This window comes from Polypterus senegalus, chromosome 6 (genome assembly GCF_016835505.1).
Source record: "Polypterus senegalus isolate Bchr_013 chromosome 6, ASM1683550v1, whole genome shotgun sequence".
Classification (NCBI taxonomy): Eukaryota; Metazoa; Chordata; class Cladistia; order Polypteriformes; family Polypteridae; genus Polypterus; species Polypterus senegalus.
In genome coordinates, this window is record NC_053159.1 from 94,630,118 (window position 1) to 94,645,155 (window position 15,038).

General features: G+C 36.9%; 1 protein-coding gene across 1 annotated transcript in view; it reads right to left on the reverse strand.

Moving 5' to 3' along the window:
- Window positions 1-15,038, reverse strand: part of itgae.2 (integrin, alpha E, tandem duplicate 2) — a 119,578-nt gene that overhangs the window by 39,989 nt on the left and 64,551 nt on the right. The window contains exons 15-18 of the mRNA XM_039756549.1: window positions 13,175-13,315; window positions 5,925-6,128; window positions 2,297-2,427; window positions 281-420 (exon numbers count right to left, since the gene is read on the reverse strand). Of these exons, the coding sequence (XP_039612483.1) occupies window positions 281-420; window positions 2,297-2,427; window positions 5,925-6,128; window positions 13,175-13,315 (616 nt within the window). The remainder of the gene's footprint in view (window positions 1-280; window positions 421-2,296; window positions 2,428-5,924; window positions 6,129-13,174; window positions 13,316-15,038) is intronic.

Below are 15,038 nucleotides of genomic sequence, written 5' to 3' on the forward strand. Positions count from 1 at the left end.
AATATCGTGATACTCGAATCTCCAAGGGGAACACCCCTACTATTCAATCAAATGTTAGTGGATTGCGGCACTTTAAGCTCCCACTCTATGGTCATCAGCGTTAAACACAGAGTACCCCATTTCAGTTTGCAATGGCTAAAGCAGTTTATTAAACATAGTTCCACACAGCTGCCTATTCGTATGTTATTCAGGGCATGCTTAGTTTGCCATGCTGTAACAATTATATTAAAAGCATAAACAATATAAACTGGTAATTCTTAGTAGGTTAAGATTTGTTTACCCATGAGCCTCCAGTTGATTGTGTTGACAAAACAGGGGCATATTTTAAGTTCAGATGGTGTCTTGTCATTTTGCATTTCCTTACTAATGGTTATGCCGTTGCATTTATTTTCTGGTGTTATTCTGAAGACAGGAAGTGACCTACAAGAAAAGCAATAGCTGTCTTTAATTTAAAAAAGATGGTACAAATGTAGGTTTTAAGTTTGACTCCACTTTTACTTTCCATAACCATTTTGCCTCTCTTTCTTTCACCGCAGGAATATATACAATCTTAGATCATTCCCCGTCAATGCAAGATGCTGAGAAGCTGGCCAATGCTTTTATATCATTCCATTTGGACCACTGTAGCTCTCTGCTGTTTGGTCTCCCCCCAAAAGACTATCCAAAACTTACAGTACATCCAAGAGTTACTTACTAATACATGAAAGTATTCCCATATAACTAGTGTGCTTTCTTCTCTACATAGATTGCCTGTTAATGAGCAGATCCAATATTTGATTCTGCATCTCATTTACTGTATTAGTGTCTTTCTGCCACTGCACCCACATATCTTTGGGACCTACTTACTTTACCTACTTCTGCTGACTCTCTGCACTGTGCTTCTTCTATTATGAGGTTATCCCATGGATAAAGCTGTCTACAATGGATGATTGAGCCTCTGCTGCATTGGTCTGTGCCTTCTGTGCCTATCAAACAAACTGCCACAGTCTTTATGAGCCATGGCATCACTGGCTGTTTTTAATGTGCTTAATGTGATTTATAATCTTTACTTATTTAGTAATTCTATCTGTTAAATTTTAATGTACTGTACAATTATTTTAACGTCACACACCTAGAGATAACATTGTGTATATTGTATGTAATATAAGTAAAATGTATTATTATAAATGGAATATTAATGCATAATATGAATAATCTTTAATAATGCTTTTTGCACATCTATGTAAAGTCTAACATAGGAAATTATCTAGTAGTTGTTAATGCACACATTTTGAATGCGTAAATATCTTTCATTTATACTCATAGAAGCTATTACATTTTCCAAGGATAAAGTGGCTAATAATAAATCAAAAACTGCATAGCAAATTAAACTTTTTCATATGCCAGTTATATTAAAATGCGGCACATTAAAAAAAAAGTACCATGTACACAATTAACAGACCCGATGTGTACTCAAATCAATGCATCTAGCCTTTGGAGATATTTCTGTTCTTCTTTGCCAATTTGTGATGGAATTGAAGCTACTGGACTTGTAAACTATTAAAAATAAAGTAAAATATCCATTATAGATACTAAGTGGGATTCCTTTATACCAGCAGCAATGCATCTCCATATTGCTTTATTGTGACTATAACTGCCAAGTCAGAATTTTTTTCTTTTTAATTTGCTTCCATTTTGGTGACTCAGGTGTGTGTTCAAACCATGGTGTTTGTCTATCTATCTATCTATCTATCTATCTATCTATCTATCTATCTATCTATCTATCTATCTATCTGTCTGCAATAATGCTAAATATAAACTTTTCTTTCTTTCTTTCTTTCTTTCTTTCTTTCTTTCTTTCTTTCTTTCTTTCATTCTATACACAATAATGCTAAATAATGAATCCATACATTTATTGACTACACACAATGCAGTTTTAGCTGACACAAAGTTCAGCTGCCTATTCAAGGAACACTAGGTACAAACTAAACTTTGATGGGCATCAGTCCACTCCAATGTTCTTGCCCACATTTATACAGGGCTAAATTACAGTAAAGTTAATCAACTCCGACTTTTAAAAAGAATAAGGACATTTTTATATTACAGGTTTCCTGTACTCAACCTTATTTTTAAGTATTTGTTTTTCTGGTGTTGCAGAACCACTATGTTTATAAAGAAGACAATAGCTTAAATATGCCGTAAAATGTTATTTTTCCTAATACGTTTGGTTCCACATAAACATATAGGAGTAAGTCTTGCAATATGAATTTATAGGAAAAAAACGGGTTCATTTTAATTTTTTTAACTGAAACTGTACCTTAATACAACAACTGTTCCCAGGCTTCCCACAGTGATATCATCTTGATTGTCTCCTGTAAGATCTGTACCTCCATCAATTGACTGTCCAAAATATTGAAGTCCTCTATCAATTTTAGCTGCCTCAATTTTCTAAAACAAAGGTAGAGTTTATTCAAACCATATAAAACACAAGAATGTAAGCAAAAGTTAAGAAATTAAAAACAGTAAAACTTTCTCAACAATAGAGAAAACCTCAACTTAAGCCATTATAGCATCAGTACTGTTCTCAGAAGATGCTAGATGCATTTAATACATACAGTATCCTGCAGTATGTGACTTTTTACATTTGTGCACAGTTCATTTATTCATTTTGTTATTTTACTGTTTTTTGGTATTTTTAATGTTACACTTATTAATTTGCAATTTACAGCATCTGCCATTTGCCTTGACATTTGTTTCATGCCACCGTATCCTTTGTTAAGATGTGAAAAAGTGCAAATATTCCGTTAAACATATTGAAACCATATTTATATTTATATTTGGACAGAAGAAGCTAGATACTGAATCAAATAAATTTCACTCAATGCCACAGAAAACAACAAGCAATGCATGGAAATATTTATGTTGCGTAACATAAGTCATAGAAAAATATGGCCCAGCATACATTTAACCTTTATAATCTTCAGTAAAAAGATGGAGTTATTGTTTGGCCACCGGTTTGAACATTGCACATTTAAAAATTCTGCTAGTTTCCTCCATGCTGTATTCCTTTGGAGTGGCATCGGAGAATCTTTGTAAGTGTTCTCCAAATCTAATATGAGATCGCTCACAATGTGTATTATATAGTACCTTTTCTCTACTGTGAATTTTGCACTGTGATGAGGCATTCTTTATTAATATTGTCCTGTCTCTGACTAGGAATTTTTTATACTTTGGTCTGTTCGATTAATTCAGTTATTGAGAAATGCTGGGTGCATAATAAATGAAAAGTTTTAACTATTCTGTAATATCTATGTAAGTGATAATATGAGTTATAGCATTACCAAATTAAGACCCCCACAGGTTCCAGGATGTCACACGCATGTATTTACATTCTATGAAAATCACATACTGTATAAAAAGGAAACAAGCTGAGGAGTTGTCTACCTCAGAAACTTAAGCCAGTGGTCCTTTGTACATTAGATCAAGGGGCAGCGATATAGTGTATGAGTAATCATGAACGTGTATTTCATGGAAGACCACAACATACTGTTGAAACAGAAAAACGCTGTTGCTATTGATAAAGGGAAAGAAGTTAGAAAGTACATAGCTGTAGCTAGAACACAGCTAGTTTTAGGTAAGAGTGAAATTTCTAGGGCATAATCTGCAGGTCAAGTTAGTGACAGTAGATGAAATCTGAGGTCATTCTGACCAATCAGTCTTGTGTTAAGGTGGTGGGGGGGATGTGTGTATTATTTTGCTATGGGTGAAATTAACATCCTAAAATCCTCTACAGTTAAATAATATCGTCTAAGACTTAAGGACATGCACACAGGTCTCCCTGATGATAGCTCATCATCCATTGATGAGTTGCAGAGAGACAATCATGCTTCACATGATTGCAATTATTTTTACATGAGATGTACTTGTTCCGTGTGCTCTGTCCATTTAATTTGAGAGGCACTCAGATGGCCAGCAGAGCAAACTAAGCAGAAACAAGAAACAATAACAAGACTTGCTGTGAATTAATCTTGTTCTTTTGTTCGCAACCACAGCATTTAGAATTGAAGGTCATCTGCTATTAATACTGTACTGCATAATCTGTTGTTGATGCACAGCGAGTGCAGTACTATCTCATGTATACTGCAGCTGACCATATGTGTTTTAAAGGGCAAACAAATTACAATTCCAAATAACAAGATAAGAACCATCATACCCATAAGAGCTTGTAGGACATTCCAATATCATGGCCATTAATACGTAGATGGTCCCCTTTTGCATCTATAATAGACTCCATTGTCCTATGAATCCTTTTCACAAGATTGTGGAGTGTGTGCAAATTTGTGCCCATTCAGCCAAAAAAATATTTGTGAGGTTAGGTACTGATGTTGGATGAGAAGGCCTGACTCACAGTTGGCATTCCAATTCATTCCAAAGGTGTTAAATAGGGGTTCTCTGCAGGCCACTTGAGTTCCTTCACATAAAACTAATCTAACCACATCTTTACAGACCAGGTTTTGTGCATAGTCATGCTGGAACAGAAACAGCCCTTTTCCAAACTGTCTCGACAAAGATGGAAGCTTACAATTGTCTGAAATGTCTTTGTCTGTTGAAGCGTTAACAGAACATGTCATAGGAACCAAGGGGTTTAACCCAAACCCAGATAAATAGCCCCAGGCCATTATCCTTCCTCCACCAAAGTTTACAGCAGATACTGTACAGTCCAAAAGGAGGTGTTCCCCAATTTACCAAACCCAGATTTGTCCATCAGACTCACAGATAGTGAAGTGTCATTGATCACTTCAGAGACCACATTTGCAATACTCCTAAATCCAACTATGGCCATGTCTTACACAAATCCAGTTGACGTTTCACATTGTGCATAGTGATTTTAAGCTTGTGTGAAACTGCGCGGCCTCAGAAACACATTAAGTGAAGCTCCTGATGAACAATTCTTGTTCTGTTGTTGTGGTTTGAATTGGTGAGTGAGTACTAGGTGGCATTGCTCTGTGTGTTTCAGCTGTTGTCAGTCCTAGACGCTTCCACTATTCAATAACAGCACTACAGTTGGCCCTTCAGATCTAATAGAGAAGAAATTTCACATTTTGACTTGTTTCAAAGGTACCATCCTGTGATAGTATCATGTTTAAAATCACTGAGCTCTTCAGTACGACTCATTCCATTGCCAGTGTTTGTCAATGAAGATTGTATGGCTATGTCCTAGACTTTCTGCACCGACTAACAATGGGTACAACTGAATCATCTGAAATGAATAATTTGGAGGGGTGTCTGCATATTAATGCCCATGTAGTTTAGAAGAAAATATAACTGGAATAAAATGTAACAAGGAAAACAACCAGGAATGAGCTGAAGTTTGTACAGTAATTGTATATGTGCCTCCAATGCAAAAATACTAAGATAATTCGAAAGAGGATATCACGCTCCTATAGTGAAAGGCGAGTGATGTTCCGCTGTATTTACCAATTATTACAAATGATACACTTTGAATAAAGTAAAATTATTTGTTTTTAAATTAAAAAACAAGTTATGTCAGTGGGCATTATCGTAATTCTGTAAATAATTAATGATGTCCTGATGGTTTTTAATGAAAAAGGCTAACTTCACAATGGCTCAGTTCGCCCAGTAATATTTTTTATTCTTAAATATCTACCCTGGCTTCCAGTTAATACTGGAGTTCACTTAAAAATGTTCTTTTTGACATTGTCACAGAGCTCTCCACCTTCTTGTGACATTCAAACTAAATGCATAGGGAAAAGTCTGGATGTCTCAAGGAGTGTTCTATCTTTTATTCATATATGGACTAGAAGTCACTGAAGAGTGGAAACATCGAGGACCTTTTAATGCTGTTAATGTTATAGGAAAAGTTGATGAAAATGTTTATATTAAGATGGATACATGTTAGAAGAAAACAACCGACATATACCAACCTGAGAATAATGCTGCCTAAGTCCATGTTCATATCCATTATAAATGTAAACACATCCAGCGTTTGAGGATTCAAGGGGGGCTCCAATTGCAATATCATTGAACTTGTTGCCATCAATATCTCCCACACTTGCAATGGCAAATCCAAACCGTGCAAAAGCAAATCCTGAACTTTCCTGCAGCTCCATTACATTTTCAAATAAATTCTACAAAAAACATAAAAGGTACATTTATTTCCAAATAGTGTATCTAGCAAACAAAGTGATAGAAAACCATTTTTACTTTAAAAATGTTGATGCATTTTACAGATTCACTCTCTTCAGGGTTACAGCCTGTTGTGTGCTTAAAGCTAAGGGGATAGGGTTCAGCCATAGTGACCGTGAACTGGAATAATAGGATAAAGAATGGATCATTGTTATGTGGTATTCTGTGAAAAAGAGATTCCAAATTTAACACCAAGGTGTGTCCACTGTTTCTGTTTTATATGGTCACTAAGATGTGGTTGATCCATGATGTGCTGATTTATGGATTGTACCAATACAATGGCCGTAGCCCCTTAAGTGGCTCAATGGTCAGGGATGTGCTGTCTCTAGGAGCTACTGGGGAAGAAACAGTTCATGGAGACAAGGAGTTTTAAGATGACTCCTTAAAAATGCTTCATCCTTCATTAATGGTGGTTTCTCAGCATGGGCATGGAGAACAAAATTGGAGAGGGAGAAAAAGAGAAAGCATATGAAATGTAAAGGGAGAGATATGTGTGGCAAAGACAAGCTGCTGTCCTCATGGCGTTAAAAATACAGTTAACAGCAAAAGCAAGGCAGACATGAGTTTAGCCATGACTTTGTGGTCATGGATAAAATATAATATAAAAATCATCATTTTTGTATTGTAGTTGTATTGCACACTGACTTTCTCACTATAGGTGGTGCTAATAGTTATTAGTATTGAGTACATGCTTCCAGGGCATTGACTTTCTTTTGAAAAATTGAAGGAGAAACCAGATCAGCCCCTAGTTATCTGAATGGCAGTCACAGCCTCTGATCCCTTAATGTAATGGACTATTTGCTTCTCCACAATTTCAATAAATGTGTTTACAAATATTAAGTGAATACTTAATTGATTTGCAAAGATGGGTGATCAAGCTACCTTATGCACTGTATATCACTTTAGCTGGAAAGTGGAATTACATCTGCTGATCCAATTATTATTCAATTATATATCTTTTAAAACGCATTTAGTCTTCCGATGTTATGTCTTCCTCTAAAACAGTGCCTCATGGTAATGTCATCCTTGGGTAGCTGCCGAAATTCATTGTAATCAAGTCATACCAGTAACCTGAACATATTTATTTCTGTTCATCTTTGCTTTTAAGAGTCTAGAGCAGGTTAGCCATACTCCAATCCTTGAAGGTCATAGTGGCTACAGGTTTTCATTCTAACCATGTTCTTAGATAATAACTAGTGTTTGCTGCTGATGGACTTCATTTAAGTGATTTGCTATTAAAAACTCAGACCCTTTAAATCAAGTGTGAGCAACGTTGGTTCTGGAGGGCCACAGTGACTGTGGATTTTTGTTTCAACCCAATTGCTTCATGAAAAATCATTCATTGCTGATGAAGCACTTATTGCTCAAGTGACATTTTTCTGCTTCATTTTAGTTGTCCCGCTTCTTAAGATTTTGAATCCTTAATTGCTTATTTTAGTTTTAAACAGCTTTGACCACTGCTTTTATTTGCTCCTTATTAGTAATAAGGTACAAATGACAAAGAAACCAGCAGTTCTCCTTTTAGGTTGTCTCCATTTTCACCTGTTCATTGTGCACTATTTGGTTTAATAAAACAGAAACAGAAGAACTGAAAATTACTCATTCATTTTAGGTTTCAAAACATTTTAGGATGATATTATTAGGAAGGAAATCTTATTTTAGAACGATCTGACATTGCAGAGTTAAAACACTAACATGGCATAAACTTAAATATGGCCTGTTATTGGCAAGGATTGTTTTTCTAATTAAGCAACTGGGTTGGGACAAAAACCTGCAGCCACTGTGGCCCTCCAGGAACGACATTGATCACCCTTCATCTAGGAAAACGGATTTTAGGTTAAGGAGATTTTTATAACTCAAAGGATCTTGTTAGGATTTTATTTTTTTAAGTCTTTTTTTAAAGCAGTCGCAAGATGATGTGCATACATGTATAAATGCAACTCAAATAGGAGAGCTTTTATTTAGAGACCCTATCTTTTGTACTGCAGCTTCTATTTATTAATTACTTTTAATTAAAGTCCATTTTGAACAGTTGTCAGCACTGCTGCCTTGACACTTTTGTTGCTAACCTTGCAGTTTCCATGTTTAGGAAGCTTCCAACTTCTTTTACACTCTATTTGAGTAAGAGTATATTAAAATGAATAAACAAATGTTTTCAATTATTTAAAGGAGGGGTTCTCAAAGTCAGTCCTGAGGCTTCAGGTTTTTATTTCAACCAGGTTCATAATTAGTGACAACTGATAACACTGATGTCAATTAATTAGCTGATCTTTTTTTTTCTCTTCTCTTATTCTACATTAAGAAGACACAGAGGCATGATTTTTACATTTATAACACATTTTGCTATAGATTTAAATGCTTAACTCTTTTGTTTATTTCATTATATTTTGCCCTTTCTCTGTGCAGTTTGCTCCCTTCATTGTATCTTAATAATGACAATTAAAATTGAGCAGAGCAGCCAAACAGGCAAACAGCACTGAATCATGAAAGGATGCAACTACTTTAGTCTTAGACCCACTAATTAGAAAACAATGGATTAAATAAACAGTTAGAAACATGGAAAAATAGAATGAACATCAAGATGAAAATATTGTTAAAAAGAAAAAAAAACATTATTCCCATATAACTGCTTAGTACTTTTTATTTATTTATTTATTTTACCAAACTTAGTTTTCTAATTTCTATATTGTTCCCAAAACACAGAATCTGGATGATAACAGTTCACTTAATTAGCCCAGGATTCCAATTAAAAACAGAAGCTTCTTGGAACAAAAACCTGCTGCCACAGGGGCTTCCCAGGACCGATGTTGAGAACCCCTGATTTAAAGAAGGACACCATTTATTTTATCTGTGGCACCTCTGCAAGAGAACCACCTCTTTCAACCCTCGTAAACATATGCAGTTTTTAATATCTGGAAAAGATTTGGGATTAAATTGCTTAGAGATCTTTATATAGACAACATCTTTGCATCCTACAAACAATTACATTCCAAATTTACCTTTCCAGTTACACATTTCTTTCACTATCTTCAAATTAGAAACTTTGTTAAACAGAAACTGCCCGATTTTCCTCATCTTGCACCCTTGTCCATGCCGGAAAAAATATTGCTCAATTTCGAGGACTTAGACACTATCTCAGCAATATATAAAATTATTTTACAATCCCTCCCTTTCAGAGATCCAGGAGGACACTGGGAAAAAGATCTCTTAATCAATATATCACAAAAGGAGTGGAAAGTAGCAATGCAGAGAATTCACTCGAGCTCCATATGCGCAAAGCTAACAATTATTCAACTCAAAATTATATATCAAGCACATCTGTCTCACCTAAAACTGTCCAAAATGTTTCCAGGGCAAGATCCTACCTGCAAATGCTTTTGGTCCTGCACAAAGTTAACATCACTCTGGACCAAAATTTTTAATTACCTTTCAGACAGCCTTGGTGTCACAATCCCTCCTAACCCATTAACAGCTGTGTTTGGGGTTCTTCCAGATGGGTTTAAAGTGGAGAAGGACAAACTGCGATTGCATTTACTATGCTATTGGCATGCAGACTTATTTTGCTAAACTGGAAGAATCCTAACTCTCCTCTTTTAAGTCAGTGGGAAACCGATGTTTTATATTATTTGAAATTGGAAAAAATCAAATATTCAGTTAGAGGATCTGTACAGAATTTTTTCAAAACCTGGCAGGATCTAATCTATACTAATAAAAGGCAAAGCCCTCACTGACTGACTCACTCACTCACTGACTAACTCATCACTAATTCTCCAACTTCCCGTGTAGGTAGAAGGCTGAACAGCTTACTTACAAAAGTTAGGCAGGTTTCATTTCAAAATTCTACGCATAACGGTCATAACTGGAACCTACTTATGTTCATATATACGGCCATAGCCTGCAGCTTGGTCGCCGTGTGAGATGGAGTTGCGTCCCTCATCATTACGCCTCCCACGTAATTGAGTGCCTGCCCATATAAGGCCGTCTGTCTGCGGCAATCCAATAGACACGCTTCCGCTAAATATTTGCGGGTGAAGGACTGTGCTTATGCAAACGAAGATGAGATGGTCAGGTAAAGCCGTGGACATCGCTAGATCGCACAAGAGAGTGGCTCATGTGAACTGACTCTGAACACAGTACGTAGAGAACAAGGAAGAGCTCCAAAGAGCGCCGAACAAAAAACGCATTACACAATTGAGAAGGCAGCAAAATAATATGAAGCGAGTGACGCATACAAGCATATTCATAAGTGCAACTACTGCGGAAACAAAGCACGGTGTAAACCGTAAGTTTAAATTAAGTTTATAGACATGCTGCCGCTGGCGTTTGTCATGCCCACGACGAATACAATATTCGCGAGGTACAAGTTTAATGAGAAGACGCGGGGTATAAACGAGACTTTGGATCACTTTGTAACGGAGTTAAAATTGCTGTAACAGAGTTAAACTTGCGGGTGAAGGACTGTGCTTATGCAAACGAATAGGAAAGCAAGGTGTAAAGCTTAACTTTAAATTAAGTTCATAGACACGCTGCCGCTGGCATTTGTCATGCCTAAGATGAATACGATATTCGCGAGATACAAGTTTACTGACAAGGACGCAGGGTATAAACGAGACTTTTGATCACTTTCTAACTGAGTTAAAATTGCTGGTGAAGGACTGTGCTTATGCAAATGAAGATGAGATGGTCAGGGATAGAATAGTTTTTGGCACAAACTCAGCAAAAGTGCGAGAGAAACTTTTAAGTGCCTGGTCTGAGCTAACATTAAATAATTGCTGGTGAAGGACTGTGTTTATGGAAACGAATAGGAAAGCAAGGTGTAAAGCTTAACTTTAAATTAGGTTCATAGACACGCTGCCGCTGGCGTTTGTCATGCCTAAGACGAATATGATATTCACGAGATACAAGTTAAGGACTATGCTTATTCAAATGAATAGAAAGCAAATGTTACGTTATTTTTAAAATGTTTCCTTTTCTTTTTCATAACTTATTTAACACACTTCTTCTCCACTGCAAAGCACGGGTATTTTGCTAGTCATTAATATTTTAGAATAAGCCCTGAGGAGGCAGGAATCAATTCTCTCTGCATTTCTTTTTCTTCTCCATCCATCTCTATTGCCCTATTAAACTCATCAATTTAGGTATGTTTACAAGCCTTAGGTTTTACCCCGTTGGCCATGCTCTCTCTCTCAGGGGTGGGAGTCCACTTGTTTTCAATCCTATTTTTTTTGTAAAAATTGATCTATTTGTATGGAATGATTACAATAAAACTAATAAAATTTAAAAAATAAATAAATATAAATAAATAAAGAAAGGACACCATTACACAGAAATGGAATAAACCGACTCTTACATTATAAAAGCTAAGACAAACAATATCTTAATTCATACAATTTTGATGCCTTCCTCAAAAGTGGGGAAACACCTGTGGTGTTAAGGGTCCACAGCTCACTGAGCACAGGCCATTTTTAAATAAGTAATCGATGTGCTCGCGGCTTAGCGAGGGGATGTTGGGCCATAGTGGGCCGCGGGACGATCCGTAGGGTGTGGGCGTTTCTCACCTAGTGCACAGGTGAGGAACTGCCCACATTCATGATTGTCCCGTGGCTAATGCTGCAGCTGCGGTGGCCCTCGTCATTTTAAAAAGAAGTGCGAGTCGGTTTTAGGGGGAGAAAAAAACGTTCGGTGTAAAAAAATGGAGAGAGAAGAAAGGAGAGGACGGAGGTTACCGGGAGCAGGAGAGGAAGCAGGCAGTGCGTGAGTGTGGTGAGCGCGCGATCGAGCGCTCGTGGACAGCTGCGTGGAAGCTGGGTGTTAGGCTGACACCCAGGCGTTTGTGTTGATGTCGCTCCTGCTGAGCGATCAGGTAGCGGGAGTGACCAGGGAAGGCGACTGGCCGCAGAGAGGCCATTGAAAGGCAGCGGAAGTCGGGAGACTTGGTGGTGGGAATCCCCAACGTGAGCGACCTGGCCGTTGTGGGAAACCAAGTTCTCCGGGACTGGGATGAGTGCCATACCGGAGCCAGGGATCGGGAGGTCTCCAGTCTCGAATGTGTGATGTAGGAGGGCAGCTGCAGAGAGCGTCTTGCCTGCTGCGAAGCCCAAACGGGATAAGCAGGTGAGACGCTAACAGAGACGCTACCAGAAAAGCACCGGATTTGTTAGTGTTTTAAGACTGCTTTCCATAAGAAGATTTAACCTCTCGTTTTAAAGGATTGTCTTTTCTTATTGTTTTTAACCTCCACGTTTTTTTCATTTTATGGATTTATTTATTGAAAAACTGCACTATTTATGGAACACTGTTTTTGTTGGTTTTTAAATAAAAGCACTTTTGCACTTTTTACCTTCCCCTTGCTCAGTAATTTGCCTCCATTGACTAGCTCACTCGGTTTCATTATCGACGGTGTGTGGTTCGAGTGCTTCCAATAGCAATGGGAGTGTGGAGCCAGAACCCACATCGTCACAACACCACATAGCATGCTACATTTCTTACAAGGTGTCAGTGTTTGTCAAACTGAAAAGCAGTGATGAGGAGACAAAAGCAATGTAGTTTAAAGACAAGAATGGCCCTCTGAAAAATAATTCAGTAGGAATGACATTCAGCATTTGTAGGGGCCACCAGAACTTAAATTTGGAGCCACTGACTTGACACTGTACTCCAGAAAGCTCTAAACGAAATTGTTTCAAAACCTGTGCATTGCCTTTTAGTCTAGTGTTGCCCATCGTGTGGCGTACCACAGATGAGTAACAGCCATGTGGCCCCCAGAAAACAGCAGTGACTGTGCTGCAGGATGTACGTTGCAGACACATACTGATAAGAAATGAAACCACAGGAAATTTTAAAGAGGAAGTAGCAATGGCTGCAGTGTAACAATTATCTCAGGACACTATTTTCCAAATAGACATATATTTCATCTTGTGTTTTGTAGTATAAACATTTAAATATATTACAATGCAGAAAGTTTAAGTCATTAAAATTTCTATAACCTTACCTCATCTTGCAACTTGTACACATAAACCTTTCCTTCTTCACCATGTATGTGAAAGAAAGGTGCTCCAACAAGGAGGTAGTCTGTGAAACTATCACCATCTATGTCAAGAGGACATAATTTTGAACCAAAGTAAGATCCAGCCTACAAAAATTAGAACAGCTATGTTTAATTTAAAGCATATCTCAAAAATCACTGATTCTACACAAGTTTGAGATACCAATCACCATAATGAGTGAGAACCCCAAAGGAAGAAGAGCAATCTTGTCAGAATTCATTTTAAGAAACAGAAAAATATCATGCTTTTAAAATGGTAAATTGTAAAGGAAAAGAGTAGTAAAAGAATGCACTGTAGTCAGAGCACATATAACGAAAATATAAAATCTGAAAACCAAAACTCCCATTCAGAAACAAAGAAGAACTACCAGGTCAGCCTTTGTCTTACTCTGCCAGAAATACATCCAATCCAATGTTTGTTTGTTTTTATTTTAGTTCTGTTTTTATGATTTAGCTTATTTATTTATTTTGCTTAAGATGGAAAAAAATTGAAAGACAAAATTACCTCTTTGTCAGCATATATCTTAAAGTAAAAAATATGCTCTTTGCATAAGTATTCAGACTTCTTTCCTCGGGTAGCTTTTAAAAGAAGTTTAAAACAATAGTTGCCTTAACACTAATCACATTCTCAGCACCACTAAAATAGCTATAATATTGTCTGGATACAAAAATCAGTCTCTTTACGGAACTGACCCCATAGTTAATCCAAAATAAATATATGAAAATATAGACTAAGAAACATTTTAGGAGAGGTAAAGTGATAATAATGGAAATTACAGAAGGAGTACAAAGTACGAGGGACAATCAAAAAGTTTCTGCACTTTTATATTTTCATTGGAAACGGTGAAGGCTGAAGGAGTAGTAATTGGGCATTAAAAATTGCATCACAAAGGAAGGTGACTATGTAGAAAAGTGATGTAATTTGTTTTTTAAATTCTTAATAAATAGAGTTTAAAAAAAAGCGGAAAGTTTTTGAATGTCCCTCGTATAGCAATTTGTTTTGATCTTCCATTAAGCACTGTTGGCTCAAAAATCAATAAAACAGAAGCTGCATTAAAAAGTAAGACTCAGCCTAGAAACAGTATCCATTACAATTTAGTATCCAAATGAGATGAACACAGAGAAGCCAAAAATTACCATGAAAAACTTTCGGCAGTTAGCGCCTGGAGTAAAGGTGCATCGGTCAACAAGGTAAAGAACTCTGCATGGCAAAAAATAAGCTCAAAAAGAATATTAAACCCATCTGCTGTTTCTCAGGAACATTTCTAAGTCAAATACCACCAAGCATTTGGTCAAAATATAAACAAAATATTTCAGTTTATGTGCTGCAAGCCTACTACTGCCCATGCCCTAAAAACCTACTCCTATAGAAAAGTTTGATGGCAGCAGCATCATGATATGGTTATGTGTGAAAGACAAATTTGGATGGAGTTCACTACTGCAAAAATTGAAACCACTGAGAATCTGTGCCATGACTTAAAAACCTCTCTCTTGAGAAATTTGAATGAGCTGGATCAAAACTTAAAGAAATAATGGACAAGAATTACTTCTAACCATTTTACAGAGCAGGTGAACACCTACTACAAAAGTTTTGTTAGTGAAGCAGAAGAATGGTCAACTAAATAATAAAATGGTCTGAAAAACATATGGAAGCAATTGTCACGCATGAGCATTGGAGAATTGCCTTCCAGGCTAAGCTGAGCCTTGCGATGCCACTTTAGGATAAGAGGGGCACAATCACTAATGGCACAATCTCTTTCTTCTCCCACAGTGCTGAAAAGACGCCCAATGAGGGCAGCTGAGCCAGAGA